The following is a 16,658-nucleotide window of genomic DNA, read 5'->3' on the forward strand; positions in this document are numbered from 1 at the left end:
TTCTGTTTTTATAAAAACGCTAACGCTTCAAAAAATAAAATATGTACGGGAACAACATATCGGATTGACATTTTTTGATTGATTGTTGCTCAAGACCTAGCGATAACGAATGTCATCCCCATCCATTTATTAGTTTTCAAAGCGTTAGCGTTTGTAGAAAGAGAGTTGATGTGCAGCTTGGTTACAGGTCCAGATTCAGACTAAACTCGTAATTGACCAGCGTACTTACAAGTACCTATTATTTGGAGCACAAACTTTAAGCTTTTATAAAAAGGCGAGGATGTGGTCATCACAGGCTCTTATGCCATTAGAACAGCAATATCGATTTCGGGTCGCCTCTCTGTGTCACGTGTCACAATAACCTTGATGTTCAAGTGACATCTGTCACAATAGACGCAGGGGAGCGAATATTTTGTGCGGCGTCGAGTTACGAGCACTTTGCAATGTAAAAGTTCCAATGCAAACCCAACGAGTGTGGATTATCGTGTAAAAATGGTGTAGGTTTCAAAGACTAGCGTTAGAAGTAAAGTACACTGAGAAAAAAAAGCGTTTTATAAAAGAGCTTGCAAATAACTACAATCTCACTTGATGGTAAGTGATGATGCAATCTGAAGAAGCGGGCTAAATTGTTTGGAGTAGGATGAAAATCCACATCCCTTTCGGTTTCTACACGACATCGTACCGGAACGCTATATCGCTTGGCAGTACGTCATTGTCGGTAGGGTAGTGACGAGCTACCAGCCAGGCCTGGATCAATTAAGAAAACCTCAATTGGCCCAGCCGGGAATCGAACCCAAGACGTCCGTTTTGTAAATCCATTGTGCGCCAGAGAGGCCGTCGAAACTTGCACTTGGTATTTTTCATTTCACCTGGGGCAATTTTGGGACATAACCTCGTCACCTTATCATTTCTTTTCCTTATCAACTAAAAGTTTTCCTAGGATATCAAGATCCGAAGTTGCGAAATTACTAGACCGGTGAGGCAGTTTACCAGTATTATACCTATTCTGTTTGTAAAGGAATAAATGTGTATTATATTTTAATGACAATGCGGTGATGTTTGGTGAAGCGGAAAGTATGAAGCGACACGTGATAGATGAATGTAAAATGATGAGAACGACAGTTCCAATAATTGAAAAATATTCGAAAGGGTTGTCTAATAATGCGCTGTATTTTGAGAAATGTGCGATTACGAATTATCTTTGTGGCACTGCTCTCAGCTCTGAAACTGAAGCCTTTTGAAAAATTCTTCCACTGTTGAGATGCTACATTATCTCCGAGTGTTATAGGCTATATTTTATCCCCGTATTCGGAACGAGTACCACGCGGGTGATACCCTGTGGCGTCTGCTAGTGTGTTATGAAAAAACTACGATAAAAAAGTGAAATTCGTAACCCTAAAAATTGTAGAAAAGTGAATATTTTTACCATTACTTTATTTATCTGCTGTAAATTTTAAAATACTATTTTCGGTATTTTCTGGCTTACAATGAAATTAAGTTTACTTGAATATGCATAGACCTATCATCATAATCATTAACAACCTATCTTCGGCTCACTGTTGAGCACTAGTCTCCTCTCAGAATAGGAGGGGTTAGGCCTTAGTTCATCACGCTGGCCCAATGCGGTTTGGCAAACTTCATACACGTAGAAAATTAAGAAAATTTGCAGGTATGCGCAGGTTTCCTCACGATGTTTTCCCTTTACCGCTTGAGTCACGTGATATTATTTAATTAATTTAAAAACTCGCTTGAAAAGTTGAGAGGTCCCGGATCAGATTCGAACCTACGCGCACTGAATCGAAGGCAGAGATTATCAACAAGGCTATGTAATGTATCAATATAATAAATCATATTATTTGAAAATCTAAATAAATACAATCACCTAAAGTAAATGAAAATAAAAAATATATGTACCAAATAACGTTACAGACATTGATGCGGGATAATAAATTTGCTTTTCACTCATAACTTCAAAGTAAACGAGAAATATAAATATTAAAACGTCTCAACTGAAATAATAATAAAAATCAAACAATCTAACTCTCCAGGGTGCGGGGGCCAAACTTTTGATGTCTGTATACGGACCCCACAGGGCCCCATAATGGCATGAATAATTGCGGGCCCATGGGGCCTCCTGTTTGTTTAGTTGTCTGTGGGCTGTAATAGATAATAAACACGATTATAAGTTTATTAGCTGCGGTCGCAGATGCGATGCTTTTGCGTTTATAATGCCTTTTTTTTTCGAGGGGCACAATTCGGACTGATTGATCGTTGCGTGTAATTAACGTAAATATACATCGAATTATAATCGAATGCATATAACCAGTACGAGTAGCTTTGAACTCATTTCCGAAAATCGGGATAACAAGTAGCCTATGTGCTAGACCTATAAGACAATCGAGCTATTTAGACTAGACTACATAACTATATATTCTATAACTTGCTTAGACCTTGGCCTCTCTAGAAGTACAGCTAGTTCTGTATTAGAACGAGTATCCAAAGCTGCTCTAATAGGATCTTACCAAATTTGGCTAGGCAGGGAGAACAACACGAGCAGAGAACTCAACATTTGATATAAGATTATTCATAGTCATAAACATTCATCCATTCAATTTCATTCGCTTTTCTCACATTATACATGTAAAATTATTGTTTGTCAAGGTATAGAAACGACAAAATTTGTCATCTACAGGTAAATACAAACATTATAAAGAGGTAAAGTTTGTTCGATTGTCCGGATAATCTCTGGATCTACTAAATCTTTTTTAAAAAATCTTTTATCAATAGAAAGCCACATTGTTTAAGAGTGTCATGGGCAATTTTTTATTCCTGTATTATCCTGTAGGAAAAGGTACTACGAGGGTAAAACCGTGGGGCGTCTGATAGTCTATAATAATGGAATTAAAACACTGATAAATGTTTTTCTATTACACTATTCCACACTCACGTGTTTATATTTCATTATTATTGATAATACTTACGATAGTTTAAATTCTTAATAAGTATTCTCATATATAATTCATTTTCATCATGGCGACGAAATCCGAACCTCCACTAAAATCAATGCCACTCTATTCTCGTGGCACGAATCTGAAACTCCTACGTTGCGTGACCTGCAATCGTAAGCGTTCCAGATTTGTTGCATCCACGCTCGACCGCTTGCGGGAATTTTACTTCAGACCCCAGTAAATGGATAAAAGGAAAAATCTCCACTCGGGAAATGTATCCGTATTAACCTCTCGTAATGGAGATGCAGTATTAATCGAATACGTTTGTTTCTAACCTGCTTTTAACGTTGTCTAGCGTACGCCTGCAACTTCGTTCCTCTTTCAGTTGTCCCGTGATGATTATTTATTCTAAAATTCTAAAATATACTACCCACGAAATTGTGACAGGAAAGTGTTTTAAGAAAATGTTACAATTTGGTGGGTAGGTTTTTATGTATTCCTAAATTATTATAGTCAATCTAAACATTGAGTCAAAATCACACGTCCTTCATTTCTATACTAATATTTTAGAGAAAAAAGCTTGGTCATTAACTATGGGCCTTATAAGAAGGCTCAGAGACACGCAACGGGCGATGGAACGAGCTATGTTAGGAGTATCTCTGCGTGATCGAATCAGAAATGAGTAGATCCGCAGAAGAACCAAAGTCACCGACATAGCTCAACGAGTTGCGAAGCTGAAGTGGCAATGGACGGGGCACATAGTTCGAAGAGCCGTTGGGGTCCCAAAGTGCTAGAATGGCGACCCCGCACTAGTAAGCGTAATGTTGGTCGCGAAGTAAGTAAGAAGTAAGAAGTCGCGGGCGTCTTATATTATCGTATTTATAATATATATATTTGTATATTGCACCTTCTCGCTCTTTCTTCGTAAATCCTCTCGTGAGGGGTTGCTTGGTAGAGATAAGGACGCCGCTGCATGCTAATTCTTAGTTTGAATTATTCAATTATTTTTGTGTACAATTAAGTATTTCTTCTTCATCTTCTTCTTCTTTTTATTTGTTATATATTTTTCATCAGGAGGCGTTTGCCGAAGGTGGCTGGTCACTGGAATTCAGGGCCGCAGTCGCTCGCCTTCTATCACAACATGCACCCAACGAGAAGGAGGCGCCAAGAACTTCTCTCTTACGTAAGTGACTCTCCAATAAGCGTTTAATTTGTAAAAATATTTCTAGATGTAGATCTTGGTTTACCTTAACTAATATTATAAAGAAGTACAATTTGATTTTTTGTGTTACAATTTACCTACTAACTGACAAAACTAAGTAGGTAACCTAGGCTATATTTTATCCCCGCATTCCCACGCGAACGTCTAATAAATTGGATTATTAAGTTATAATGATGAAATTTTTAATAAGTGTGGATAACTTACTCGTAAAATACTTTTTTATTTATATTTTATTTTCTAATAATATTATTTATATTATTATTTTTTCTTAACTTAAAACTATGCTACTGATCCTTAATACCGTAGGATACTTAAATTTAAAATCAATGTAAAAATCCGAGGACGCTCGCTGTAGACCGGATTTCAAATCAGGTTTTACGTTTGTCCAAAATATTTATAGGACGTTTGTCCAAAATATTTATAGGATGATCATCGCGGGAAAATTTGGCCGATGGATAGGTTAAGGTTAATTTTTTGCTTTTAAATACGTCTACTGGTTCGAATTACTTGGTAATTTGCAGATCACCTTACCTACGTCAGTAATCCTGTTTTTCAGTTTTTTTCTGTTCTTTTAGTTTTTCCTCCAATTTGGCGTTTTAAGAAAAATGCCTATAGTACCGATTGTGGGAAATTTTATTTGCACAAAAAGAAAACCAATAAAAAAGAAATGAATGAGGAACTTAATAAACAAGCATTAGCAATATCTGCCACCTTTGTATAAAGCAAGAGTTTTTGATTAATGTTACGATGTAGTTTTCTCTCACACCCATGATATGCGTGCGACGGGGGGAAAGACTGCGCGGGTGTGAAATCAAGCTTGCGGGGAAGTGAGGTGCATCGGTCGTGGGTTTTTCATTCAACGCTACACGCCCCCCGGCCCGCACGGACCATCGGGGGTGTTATGAACGAAGTTACCAAGCTATAATAACAATAACTATAATAGATTATATTTATTTATTTGTGCAGGATTAAGCAGTCAAAGGCTGGATCAATCGCTGTCCGAGACGATGGTGTTAGATCTGATAGTACTAGTCGGGTTCGTGATTGTGAACAACGCACAGCTTCAGGTAAGTTATTTATTAATTAATATTATTCGTTCAAAGTTCAATACAATTAATTTACAATATTTTTAGGTTCCGTGGGAAAATAAGCCCTTATAAGATCGTTTTCTTGTCCTTCCATCAGTCTGTTTGTCTGTGCTTCTTTTCAAAAATACGTGGAGGTGTCAAGTAAAAATTAATGAAAAATATTTAGATCTGCAATCCTACTAAGTAAGTCTTTAATAGCTAAAATTCTGTTTACACCTACCGTATATTTTAAGACGCAAGAGAATTAAAACTTGTTTCGCATTGACTTAGAATCATGAAATTGGGCGCCTACATATGTCACAAGTTAAAAATCAAATTTTTAAATTTATAGTTGCTTCACAAAAAAATCCAAAAATCTTGAAGTTTTAGGCCAAATTGAAAATTTTAAAATCAAAGATTTATTGTCGTTAATATTATAGCTAACTTTTTTATAAGACGATAACATTAATTCATGATAATTTTAGTTATACCATTATAAAAATATTTTTTTTTGTACGGAATCCTTGTGCCAGTCGGAAAACTCGCACTTGCACCACTTATACATTGTCGTAGCCACATAATTGGAGCGAATAAACTCGCAACAGACTGAATATAAACGACCGTCATATCATGCCAACTATCCACAAAAACAAATGTTAATTATAAGAAACACGTGTAGCCTGCAGGTGGAACCCGCATGAGAACTGAGGAAATTAAACGTCGTTGGTCGTTGCAGTGGTCAAATGAGTTCGTTCGCATAGGAAAGAGCAGATCAATTTGTTTTATAATTTATACTGTTTATTACTAGCTATTTTGCCCGCATAGTTTATTTAAAAAAGAACTTATGAAACTTTGTTTATTATAATTATTGTAGGCGTAAAAATGGAAAACTTTCATATTGGTGATTATAGTATGAAAACCCGTTCAGTAGTTTCTAGTTTATCGAAAAGACAGACCGACAGACGCTGCGGACTTTTATAATATTATGTATAGAAATTTAAAAAAAAATATCTTTAATTTTCTCAAACAAAATATGGATGATGAATGTGCGACTTTTTAGCAATTTGATTGAACTTTCTTTTCTCGGTTATTATCTATCGATACGATAGATTGAATTTTATTTTTACAGAACATGAAAATAAAATTAATCTTTGAATATACTATAAACTATAATGAATCAGAAATGAGGAGATCCGCAGAAGAACCAAAGTCACCGACATAGCTCAACGAAGCTGAAGTGGCAATGGGCGGGGCACATAGTGCGAAGAGCCGATGGACGTTGGGGTCCCAAAGTGCTGGAATGGCGACCCCGCACTAGTAAGCGCAGTGTTGGCCGACCCCCCACCAGGTGGACTGACGACATCAAGCGAGTCGCAGGGATTCGCTGGATGCAGTTGGCTCAGTATCGTGATGTTTGGAAGTCCCTACAAAAGGCCTATGTCCTGCAGTGGACGTCCATCGGCTGATATGATGATGATGATGATGATACTATAAACTTCAATAGAAAGTTTACACTCAGCCAAAACTTTTAAACTTTTACGACGCCTTTACGGTTCTCATAAATAAGAGCGAATGTATTTTAAGACTGCTTTTTTGTATCGCTTTTAGAATAAGATTTCCCCATACAGAGACAGTCGGAGAAAACACTACACACTACGTAACACGTAAATTACTATGCCTATTAACAAATTGACGTAAGTTCCCACGGACACAGGTGTTTCAACGCAAAGTGCCTCAAGGAAGCACTCTGGGGCCGGCATTGTACCTCTTGTACTAGACAGGGGAGTGACCATTTAGATGAATAATTTATGTGGGCTTCTACTACTATGTTAATAATGAGTTTCTTCAAACACATGGGATCGTGGATAATGGGCTCTGTAAAGTTCTGGGTGACGTTATTTTGTTATTTAACATAGCAGCAGCAGTTTTGGAATATTTACTTAAACTCATTTGTTTGTTTTACATAAGCTATATTTCTACTACAAAAATAGATTAGATTATTAGATTAATCTGTGATCGCTGTTTTATATCCAAAGTATGTTAATTTAAGATACCTACTATAATTATTCCACGCAAATTTAGATTGTAACAGACAGTTATGTATTTATTATTTTCAAAGTTCCATAATTGACTTATTCCATTTCTTTTTTTCAATTTACCTGGTTGACTTTGTCGTGTGTTTCTTCTCAGACTGGACGAGTATGAAACTCTCATCTATTAAATTTCAAGTTTACTATAACTAAAAATTAATTTATTTAAAAACCTTTTTTGGATTTTGTTGAATAAATTATTTTTGATTTGGATTTTGGTGAAATATAGGAAACAATATGCGAGGGTTGGAGCGTAATAAAGATGCTCTGCACTCTGCCGGCGAACTGGCTCGTGTCGGCGTCCCGGAGTCACGCGCTGCTGCCGACGCTCATCGCGCTCGCGGACCGGCCGCAGTCCGCCGCTGCGATCGCTTCCGAGATGAACATGAGTGTAAGTTACATGTACCATAGCTGAGATGGCATACGTTTGTCTTTCATACAAAAGGAGATGGTCCAAAATTGTATGGAGCCCAGGATCAGTCATTGTACCCTGGCGGAAATGAAAAATTATACAAATCTACGAATTTACTTTAATTCTTTCGATATTCATTCTCTCCCAGGAAATACAACACTAATATGGGTAATAATGGCGGATCGGTGACGTTTTCAATGCAGTAGTCGATTTGACGTTTGCTGTCAATTGTCATGTTGCTTTAAGGGCCATCTTGACTCAAAAACTTGGGTTTTAATTCTAATGATTTCTTTTTTTTAGTTAGATTTAATCATTTATTTATATTTTAATAAAATCCTTGTATTTTTAAATTTTAATGATATGGGGTACAAGAGTGGACCTGAAATGGACCATTCTTCTCAAATGGTCCTTTCATACTAAAATTGCGTGTAAAAATGGGGAGTGTGTTTGCGTTTTTTTAAACTTCTTAGCCTTTAATTTCAAGTTGAGTTTTTAATAATTTTGTCATTATAGCTACAGAGAAATCTAAAATGAAAACAGGTTTTTTTGTAATCCTATAGATACTAGAAGAATTCTTGGAGAATCCGGAGTACCAGAAAATTAAACTAATAAAAGTGATCAAGCAGTCGAGAATGAAGAAGAATACCGGCAAAAAGTAATGAGGAACTACGATATATTGGAAACATGATACATGAAACATTATCACTGTTTATATAGTGTTGAAAATTTAAAATCGAATTTAAGACTAACAATAAATAACCCAGGCTTAAGTATGAATGAGACTCAATTCTATAACACAGCTGAGTTAATATTAGAAAATTTCAAAATATTGCAATACGCGATTGATCCACCCTACGTAAACTATAACAAAATTGATAGGCAATAGTTTAATTCTTCAAAACATCTGAAGTATAAAACGACCAATATCAGTATATGTTTATATATGCAGATGTTTAATCAATGAAAAATATATATATTATTAATTTTAATTGATACTGGTATGACACTTTTATTTGAATTTGTATTTTTTTAGAAAATTTTGTTTTCAATGAGAACACTACGTAATTTATTGTAAAAGCTTCGTGAATCAACTGAATGCCAAATATTTATATAGTAGGGGGGCCAAAGAGGAGAAAATCTGACGATTTGAGATAACCTAAAGCTATAATAAAGTTCTTATTTGCAAAAAAAACTTTGCCTGTCTCTAGCCACGAGCGTGTTTTTTTTTTTATCGTGAAGAAAATAATCCCATTAATTAAAATAAAATATAATCTACCGATTTCCGCAAACCAAATCAATTAAAATTGTCTACAAAAAATCTGTAGACTCTCGCCCCACCACTGAAACCGGAATTTATTATTTCTTTAATCTTAGGTAATATACCAAATCTAAGTAACATTTAACCATTTAGCATACTAGGCTCCCCTATCTACCGGCTAAAGTTGAATTTTCTGTTTGTTGTTCTCTATAAATTCACGTTTATACTGAAGATACGAGTACAATACGGTACGGTATATGAATTAAAATATTTTGCTAGTCCTGATGTATGTCGTTGTGACCCTAAAATGCTTTCTTATAAATTGTATGTAGTGTTTGGAATAATATAATATATTAGGGATATGCTTATTTGTATCCAAGTATACAATTTATATATCCTGTGTACATGTACTTACAGTTAGTTTTATTGTTTAAATAGGTGATTGCTGTTATTGATGTGGTAAGTAGATTCCATATTGATATGAAAGCTTAATCTATTTTCAAGTAGATCCAAGGATTTTTTTAAATATTACTCCAAACGAGTATTTCGATAGGATCGGTGTCATTCGTGATTAATATTATCTAATGTTTAACACTTTGAAAAAATGGGAAAAATTGTATTTAGTTTGATTTAATAATCATTTTAAAGTTAAAAAAGAAAACTAAAATAACTAAAACTAAAACTAAAATTTTATTGATGAGAATTATTTTCATGATATTGAATAATATTTAAATGCAAATTGATTGTATTTATTTTGTTATAACAACAGTCAACGTTGAGGAAATTGTGCTTACGCATACTTACTAGCCTTAGAACTCTGTTTAGATCATTATGTTCTAGATTGCTTTCAATACATAAAACCATTAGCTAGATATAATAGATGTCGTGTTGCGAGTGTATACCTAGCTACAAATCGTCTTATCAATGTTACGTGTTGTATCACTAATCACTAATGTGAAATATTTACGCAAAAATGGTCAACATACATACATGCTAGGGTTGTCAACCGTACTTATTGTATTACCGTATTGCACTTTGAGTCTGTGTAGGTACTATATTATGGTAATGAAGAAATATATAGTCAGCAAAAATATTATATGTTGAACACTGAAATCTGAAAAACAATTATTTAATTTAAAAAATTTATGGACGTGCCTTTTCGTATCCGAATTAATCATATTGCTATCCGAATTTTAAACAGTTCGTAAATATATAAGCTTTTGATTTTTTACCCATTAATTACAAAATTTAAAGTAATTATTTTAGACAAAAAATAAATAAATGTTGCAAGAAGTGCAAATAAATATAGTATTTTTGTAAAAAAAATGAGTAACAAATATAATATATCCGTATTATTTGCATTTTAAATGAAATAGTAATATTTTTTGTTGCTTAGTCTGAAAAATACTATAATTTGAAGTATAGTTGACAACCCTAATACATGCCTACATCTCATTCAAGTATGTTATATATCTCGGTGTAGTGTCTTAACTTTTTGATGTCTCTATACATATTTTTCTATGGATGTAACAAAAACTGTGTATCTTTGAAACTTGTGCAAACATCATTGAAATTTTGTAACGTAGGATGTTGGTTATTGTCAATCACAACATAATTCATTTCGAACTGTCCAGTTACTACATTTTATAATCGCACAAATGTATTGACTATCAGGAAAGTATATTATTCTTCTATAACATTTTCATGGATTTTAGAAAAATGCCGACTTAGTCTTTTGAAAGAATGTTGTGAGCTTAATTTAGTGAAAATTATTCTTTGAAAATATTATCAGCAGTTTGCAATATTTTCTTTTTATTTTCTGGATGAATAATATTGGTTAAGTATTTATTTGAGTATTAATTTATATTAAGCTGGTGTGTAAAATGGATGAAATATATAGAAAATACGTGCTCGGAGTGTGCCTTGCCAATCAGCTGATGTTTATTCGAGGAAATGGAAAACTAAATTAGTTATTAAATTATAGGACTGCTGTGATAAATGGAAAATAGGCAATTAATTGTTGGAAATCAATTTGTATTTGGTAATGATGATGCACACTAATGACAGTCAAGGGCGAGGTCAAGGGGGGGTGGGTAGAGAGGGGCAGCTGCCCTGGAAGAATAGACTTGCATTAAAAATACAAATGGTGATTGTAATTTCTAGACATGAGATACACTAAGGCTGCCAGTCCACCAAAGCTGAGCGAGGCAGCGTAGACGAGAAACGGAGAAATATTAACCAATAGAATTCCACAAAATCTCCGCTCCTCTTAAGTGGACAGGGACTTGCGAGCTAGTTTCAAAATTCATATAAAATCGATAAGCGGAGCGGAGTTAATTTAATTAAATTTAACATATTTTATTTATTTAACATAGTCTGCAACTCCGCTCGGCATTACTCCGTTTCTCCGCTACGCTCCCTCGCTTTGGTGGACAAGCAGCCTAAAGCTTGAGTTTACCAACAATTCATATTCTTTTTCATACTTCATAATATATTCAACCTGTCTCCTCCCTTACCCCTGGGCTATGCTGGCCACGCCCTTGTAGAAAGCTTTAGTCACGGACGGTGAAGTATGTTTCTTTCCAATTTCGTATAATTTTTGTGATAATTATATATTTTTTTCTTTACAAACTGTGATTTAATTACGTTATTTAATTTTCGTTGCTTATAATGTTACACCTAGATGTTTTAGGTTTAGCAACTTTGAGTCGAGTTAAATGTATTGGATCTGTGATTTCTTTCTTTTAGCGTTTAATAACTTTCGCATGTAACTTTCATTGTCTATTTTGTGTAAGCGATAAATAAACGTTTGTGTAACAATTATATTTTGTTTTTTCTTTATTATAATTTTATCATTCTTTACCTTCTCATTACATAGGTATATTACTTCAGTAGGTATCGTTATCAACCCATATATGGCTCACTGCTGAGCTCGAGTCTCGTCTCAGAATGAGAAGGGTTAGGCGAATAGTCCACCACGCTGGCCCAATACGGATTGGCAGACTTCACACACGCAGAGAATTAAGAAATTCTCTGGCGTGCAGGTTTCCTTGCGAGGTTTTCCTTCACCGTTTGAGACACGTGATATTTAATTTCTTAAAATGCACACAACTGAAAAGTTGGAGGTGCATGCCCCGGACCGGATTCGAACCCACACCCTCCGGAATTGGAGGCAGAGGTCATATCCACTGGGCTATCACGTCTCTCAGTAGTTATAGGTATTAATTACCTATGTAAAGAGTTGTACCAACAGAAAGGGTTACACATCAGAAATGATTACACAAATCGTCCTTTACTAGTATTATGACTGTAAAAGATTAAATAGTTACTACTTGATCACGCAAAACGAGTGCACGGATTTGAACGAAATTCGACACAGTTTCTTATCAAAATTAACATCCGTACACTTACATGTAACACTTTTATTCATTCATTGGTTACACTAATCTTCGAAACTACACATTTCAGTGGGGTCATTATGTAACTCGGTACCATTCAAATAATAAGTCATTACATCGTTTTTCATCGTATTTTCGGAATTGTGATCATCTATGATGACGGCCTCATTGGCGCAGTGGTATGCGCGGTGGATTTACAAAACGGAGGTCCTGGGTTCGATCCCCGGCTGGGCAGATTGAGATTTTCTTAATTAGTCCAGGTCTGGCTGGTGGGAGGCTTCGGCCGTGTCTAGTTAACACCCTACCGGCAAAGACGTACCGCCAAGCGATTTAGCGTTTCGGTACGATGCCGTGTAGAAACCAAAAGGCGTGTGGATTTTCATCCTCCTCCTAACAAGTTAGCCCGCTTCCATCTTACACTGCATCATCACTTACCATCAGGTGAGATTGTAGTCAAGGGCTAACTTGTAAAGAATAAAAAAAAATCATCAAATGACAATGATTTTTTTTGTTTTACGATCATCTATCATGGATATTTCAACGAAATTACGTACCTAAATAACGGGATTTTGTTGAAATAATCTTACTTTCTACTACCACTTCTATATTACTGGCACTTTACGTAAAATGATGATACCTACTTATGTAATTTCACTGAAAATACGATGTTAGACGATTGCATAAACGAAAATAGTTGAAAAACGTTGTAGTGACTCATTTTTTCAATGGTACAGAACCCTTATTAACCCTGCAAGTACAGAAGCTTATATTGAAATCCACACAGAGAAAATCGCGTTTTCGGTAAGCATAGGTACCTACTTACTACTGTAACTGGAATCGCAAAATAAATATTATTCTTATTTTCGTTTTTTCGCAATTAATTATACTCGTGAATGAAAAACATCGCAATAAAATAAAGCGAATTACAAACGTATCTAAATAAATTCAACCACAGAAATCAAAACATTAAGACTAAGTTGAGATGAAAGACAAGGAATAAAGGATGTCATTGGGTCATTGATACAATTTAAATGTAATTTGTACAGTGTTACTTACATGAAACGTACACGACACGGTTACGATACGACCTCCGATATCCACACGATCATGATAAATGAACCTAAATACAATCTAAAATCTGGGATCAGTGTGAGAAAGTTTGTGCTGCATGGTGCTGCCTTTATAAGCAATTCTCTGTAGTTAACTCGTTGATAGTGAGTTTCAAATTCGTCTCTATCTCTTTCTCTATCTCTTTCTCTTTCTCTTTCTCTATCTCTTTCTCTATATCTTTCTCTATCTCTTTCTCTATCTAACACGATACTACAGATAGAGATAAATAGACAAATTCTAAGCACTGTAGAGTTACGAAAACGTCGTATAGAATAGGTACCTATGCTTAAAATTAAGCAATCAATCAATATGTAATTTTTTTTTTAATAAATAAATATACTTAAACAATACACATCACTATATAGCCTCAAAGTAAGCATACAGAGTAGCTTGTGTTATGGGTGCTAAGATAGTTGATATTATAATATAAATTATATACTACATATAAATACTTATATAATGTATAAATACACTCAATTGGTAGGTAATTTCATACAAACTGATCAACCAACACTGCGTTTTCCGGTGTGGGGTCGCTATTCTAGCAACGTGGAACCTCAACGTCCACCGGCTCTTCAAACTACCCATGTGCCCCGTCCACAGCTTCGCGACTCGTTGAGCTACGTCAGCGACTTTGGTTCTGCTGTTCTCGTAATTTATGATTCGATCACTCCCAGCATAGCTCGCTGCATCGTCCGCCGAGTGACTCTGAAGCTTCTTATGAGTGAGCGAGCTGTTGGCGACTTCAGTAGTAGACCTATAATGGGTAGGTCCTATAGTACCTATATACCATTGAAATAACTAAATACCCGATGATGATAATGATGATTCTCTCAACAGCATATCCCAACGTTACATCGGAATCTTTAACATCGAAGAAGAACCTTCGTTCTCCCTAAACATTAATTCAGTCGGTTAATGTAAAGGCGTAGTGAGACAAGAGTTCAATTATCAAACTCAGTCACAAGTAGAGTGGCGGTGGCGCTTTGCGCTTTGATCAGACAAATTTACGCTCCACGCTTAAGTGCCGTTAGAAATATGGCGACGCCATGCGATATACAGAGTGATGGGAAAGCAAACACATATTTTTTATTCTGGCAAACTGTCTGCACAGTCAAAACTTTTGGAGATAGATAGATATTACGTAGCATAAATGACAGTTTTTTTTTTCTTTTAAAATATGACCAGTGTTCTCGTTCCCGTCCAAATAGTTTTTTTCTGATTCAAAAGACTGTTTGAAATGGGTACGCCAAAACTCCAGCGGGTGGGGTCTAAAAGTAAACATGTGGGTATAAAATTATCTAAATGTCTACAGATTATCCTAAAAACCGTACGCATGACGCAAAATTTTTTCAATTAATAAACACTAAAATAGTTCACTATTGTTTGGCGTAATCTACTGGTACGTGTTCCATTATTTTATATTTTTATAGCAGTTTTAAAATGTACTTTTAGAAAAACATGATATTTTTGTCAAGTAGGTAGGTACTTAGACTTAATATTTATCTTGTATGTACTTAGCGCTGAAAATGTGTATGGTAAGTAAAAAGTGAAATTTTATGGTAAGTAAATTTATGTAGCTAAATAGTCAGTGCGCGTTCGGAACACCCTGTATGTAAACCGCTACGGAAGCAGAAGCTAAGAGCGAGCGGAACTTAATGCTCGACACTCCAATATTGTATTTATACGACACTTAGTTTATAATTTATCTGTTCGACTGTCCGCCGTCATGTGAACACATTCATTTTTACTATTCTATAAAATTAATGCTGTGTATAATGTGCATTTAGCATTATTTATGGTCTTGGTTATTATTATTCACTTTTATCTTAGTATTTGTTTTATTGAGAAAGAATACAAGAAGAAACGTGAGCTAACTTATCCTAATGGAATAAGCCCTAGGTACTATAGGTACCTATGCTATGTACCTACCTATCTAGGTCTTATCTAAACATCGTCAAGACAACGCGTGACTGCGATCTCATCTGTGGCGTTAAAATGCGACCAACGAGATAATCTTATGCAGAGAAATAGACAAAGTTCAACCAGTGGCGGTACAACGGGAAATACTTACCTATGTCTTTAATTGAGTTGGGAAAACAGATGGGTCTGGGATTCTGCCGCCATTGGACGTTATTTGTCTATTTTTATCCGACTTCAAAAAGGAGGAGGTACTCAATTAGGTCGGTATTTTTTTTTCTTCACTTGATCGCATGTTTACTCTAGCAAATCATTACTTGTGTGCTTTCTGAAGCGATATCAACTTTCTTCTAGGATGCTACTAAGAAATTCCTGGAAGAAAGAAAACTTCATATTCAAAACTCGACATCGAACCTAGAACTTCATAATAATAACGCAGCTGACGCCGCGCGGTTTCATCCGCGTGATACCCGTTCCCGTATAGGAATACGGGGATAATATATATATAGCCTTCCTCGATAAATAAGCTATCTAACACTGAAAGAATTTTTTAAATCGTGCCAGTAGTTCCTGAGATTAACGCGTTCAATCCAACAAACAAACAAACTCTTCAGCTTTATAATATTAAAATAAATATAGATAAGTAGACAAACAAGGTGAGTAGTCAAGTTATTTATATAGATTTCAAACAATACTTTCTCTTAAATACGTAAGTAGTAGACAATGCTGTTCTTTAAAAATCCCTACAAAAAATGTTTCCATTAAAGCCGTAAAACGTTTTGAAACACCATTAATACCACATAAATCGTTCGCCCGACAGCCATCGGAAGCGTTTTTCCATGCCATTGCTCCGAGCGCGATTATTCTGAATTTTCCCATTTTTCTTTCTTTAAAATGTTTTGTCATCGAGTTATTGCGGGGAAGTGATGTGTGCGTAATTTCTTAATGTCGGACGTATTCATGATTTCAAAAGACGTTGATTTTATTATTATCTTGGATATAAAATATCTATATAAAAAGTTAATGGTTCTTTACTGAAAAAATAGGTAGATCGGTCCACCAAACCAAAACCAAAAAATAAGGGTAAAGCTACATAAAGTCCCACCAAGCTGAAAATCAGTAAGATTGCTTAAAATATGATAAAAAATAAAATTTGAAAGTTCCCCATATTTCCCCTGTAAGGAAAATTTTTTATTCAAGGTCAAAGGTTAAATAATGAGTTTTTCACGATTT

At 35.1% G+C, this 16,658-nt stretch overlaps 1 protein-coding gene across 1 annotated transcript in view; it reads left to right on the plus strand.

Annotated features, from left to right (window-relative positions):
- LOC112048863 (S phase cyclin A-associated protein in the endoplasmic reticulum) overlaps positions 1 to 11,820 on the plus strand; it is a 63,687-nt gene extending 51,867 nt beyond the window's left edge. Inside the window, exons 18-21 of the mRNA XM_052885816.1 lie at positions 4,023 to 4,131; positions 5,137 to 5,237; positions 7,557 to 7,718; positions 8,300 to 11,820. Coding sequence (XP_052741776.1) covers positions 4,023 to 4,131; positions 5,137 to 5,237; positions 7,557 to 7,718; positions 8,300 to 8,398 — 471 coding nt within the window. The 3' untranslated portion in view covers positions 8,399 to 11,820. The remainder of the gene's footprint in view (positions 1 to 4,022; positions 4,132 to 5,136; positions 5,238 to 7,556; positions 7,719 to 8,299) is intronic.
- The last annotated feature ends 4,838 nt before the right edge of the window (positions 11,821 to 16,658 follow it).

This window comes from Bicyclus anynana, chromosome 2 (genome assembly GCF_947172395.1).
Source record: "Bicyclus anynana chromosome 2, ilBicAnyn1.1, whole genome shotgun sequence".
NCBI lineage: Eukaryota > Metazoa > Arthropoda > Insecta > Lepidoptera > Nymphalidae > Bicyclus > Bicyclus anynana.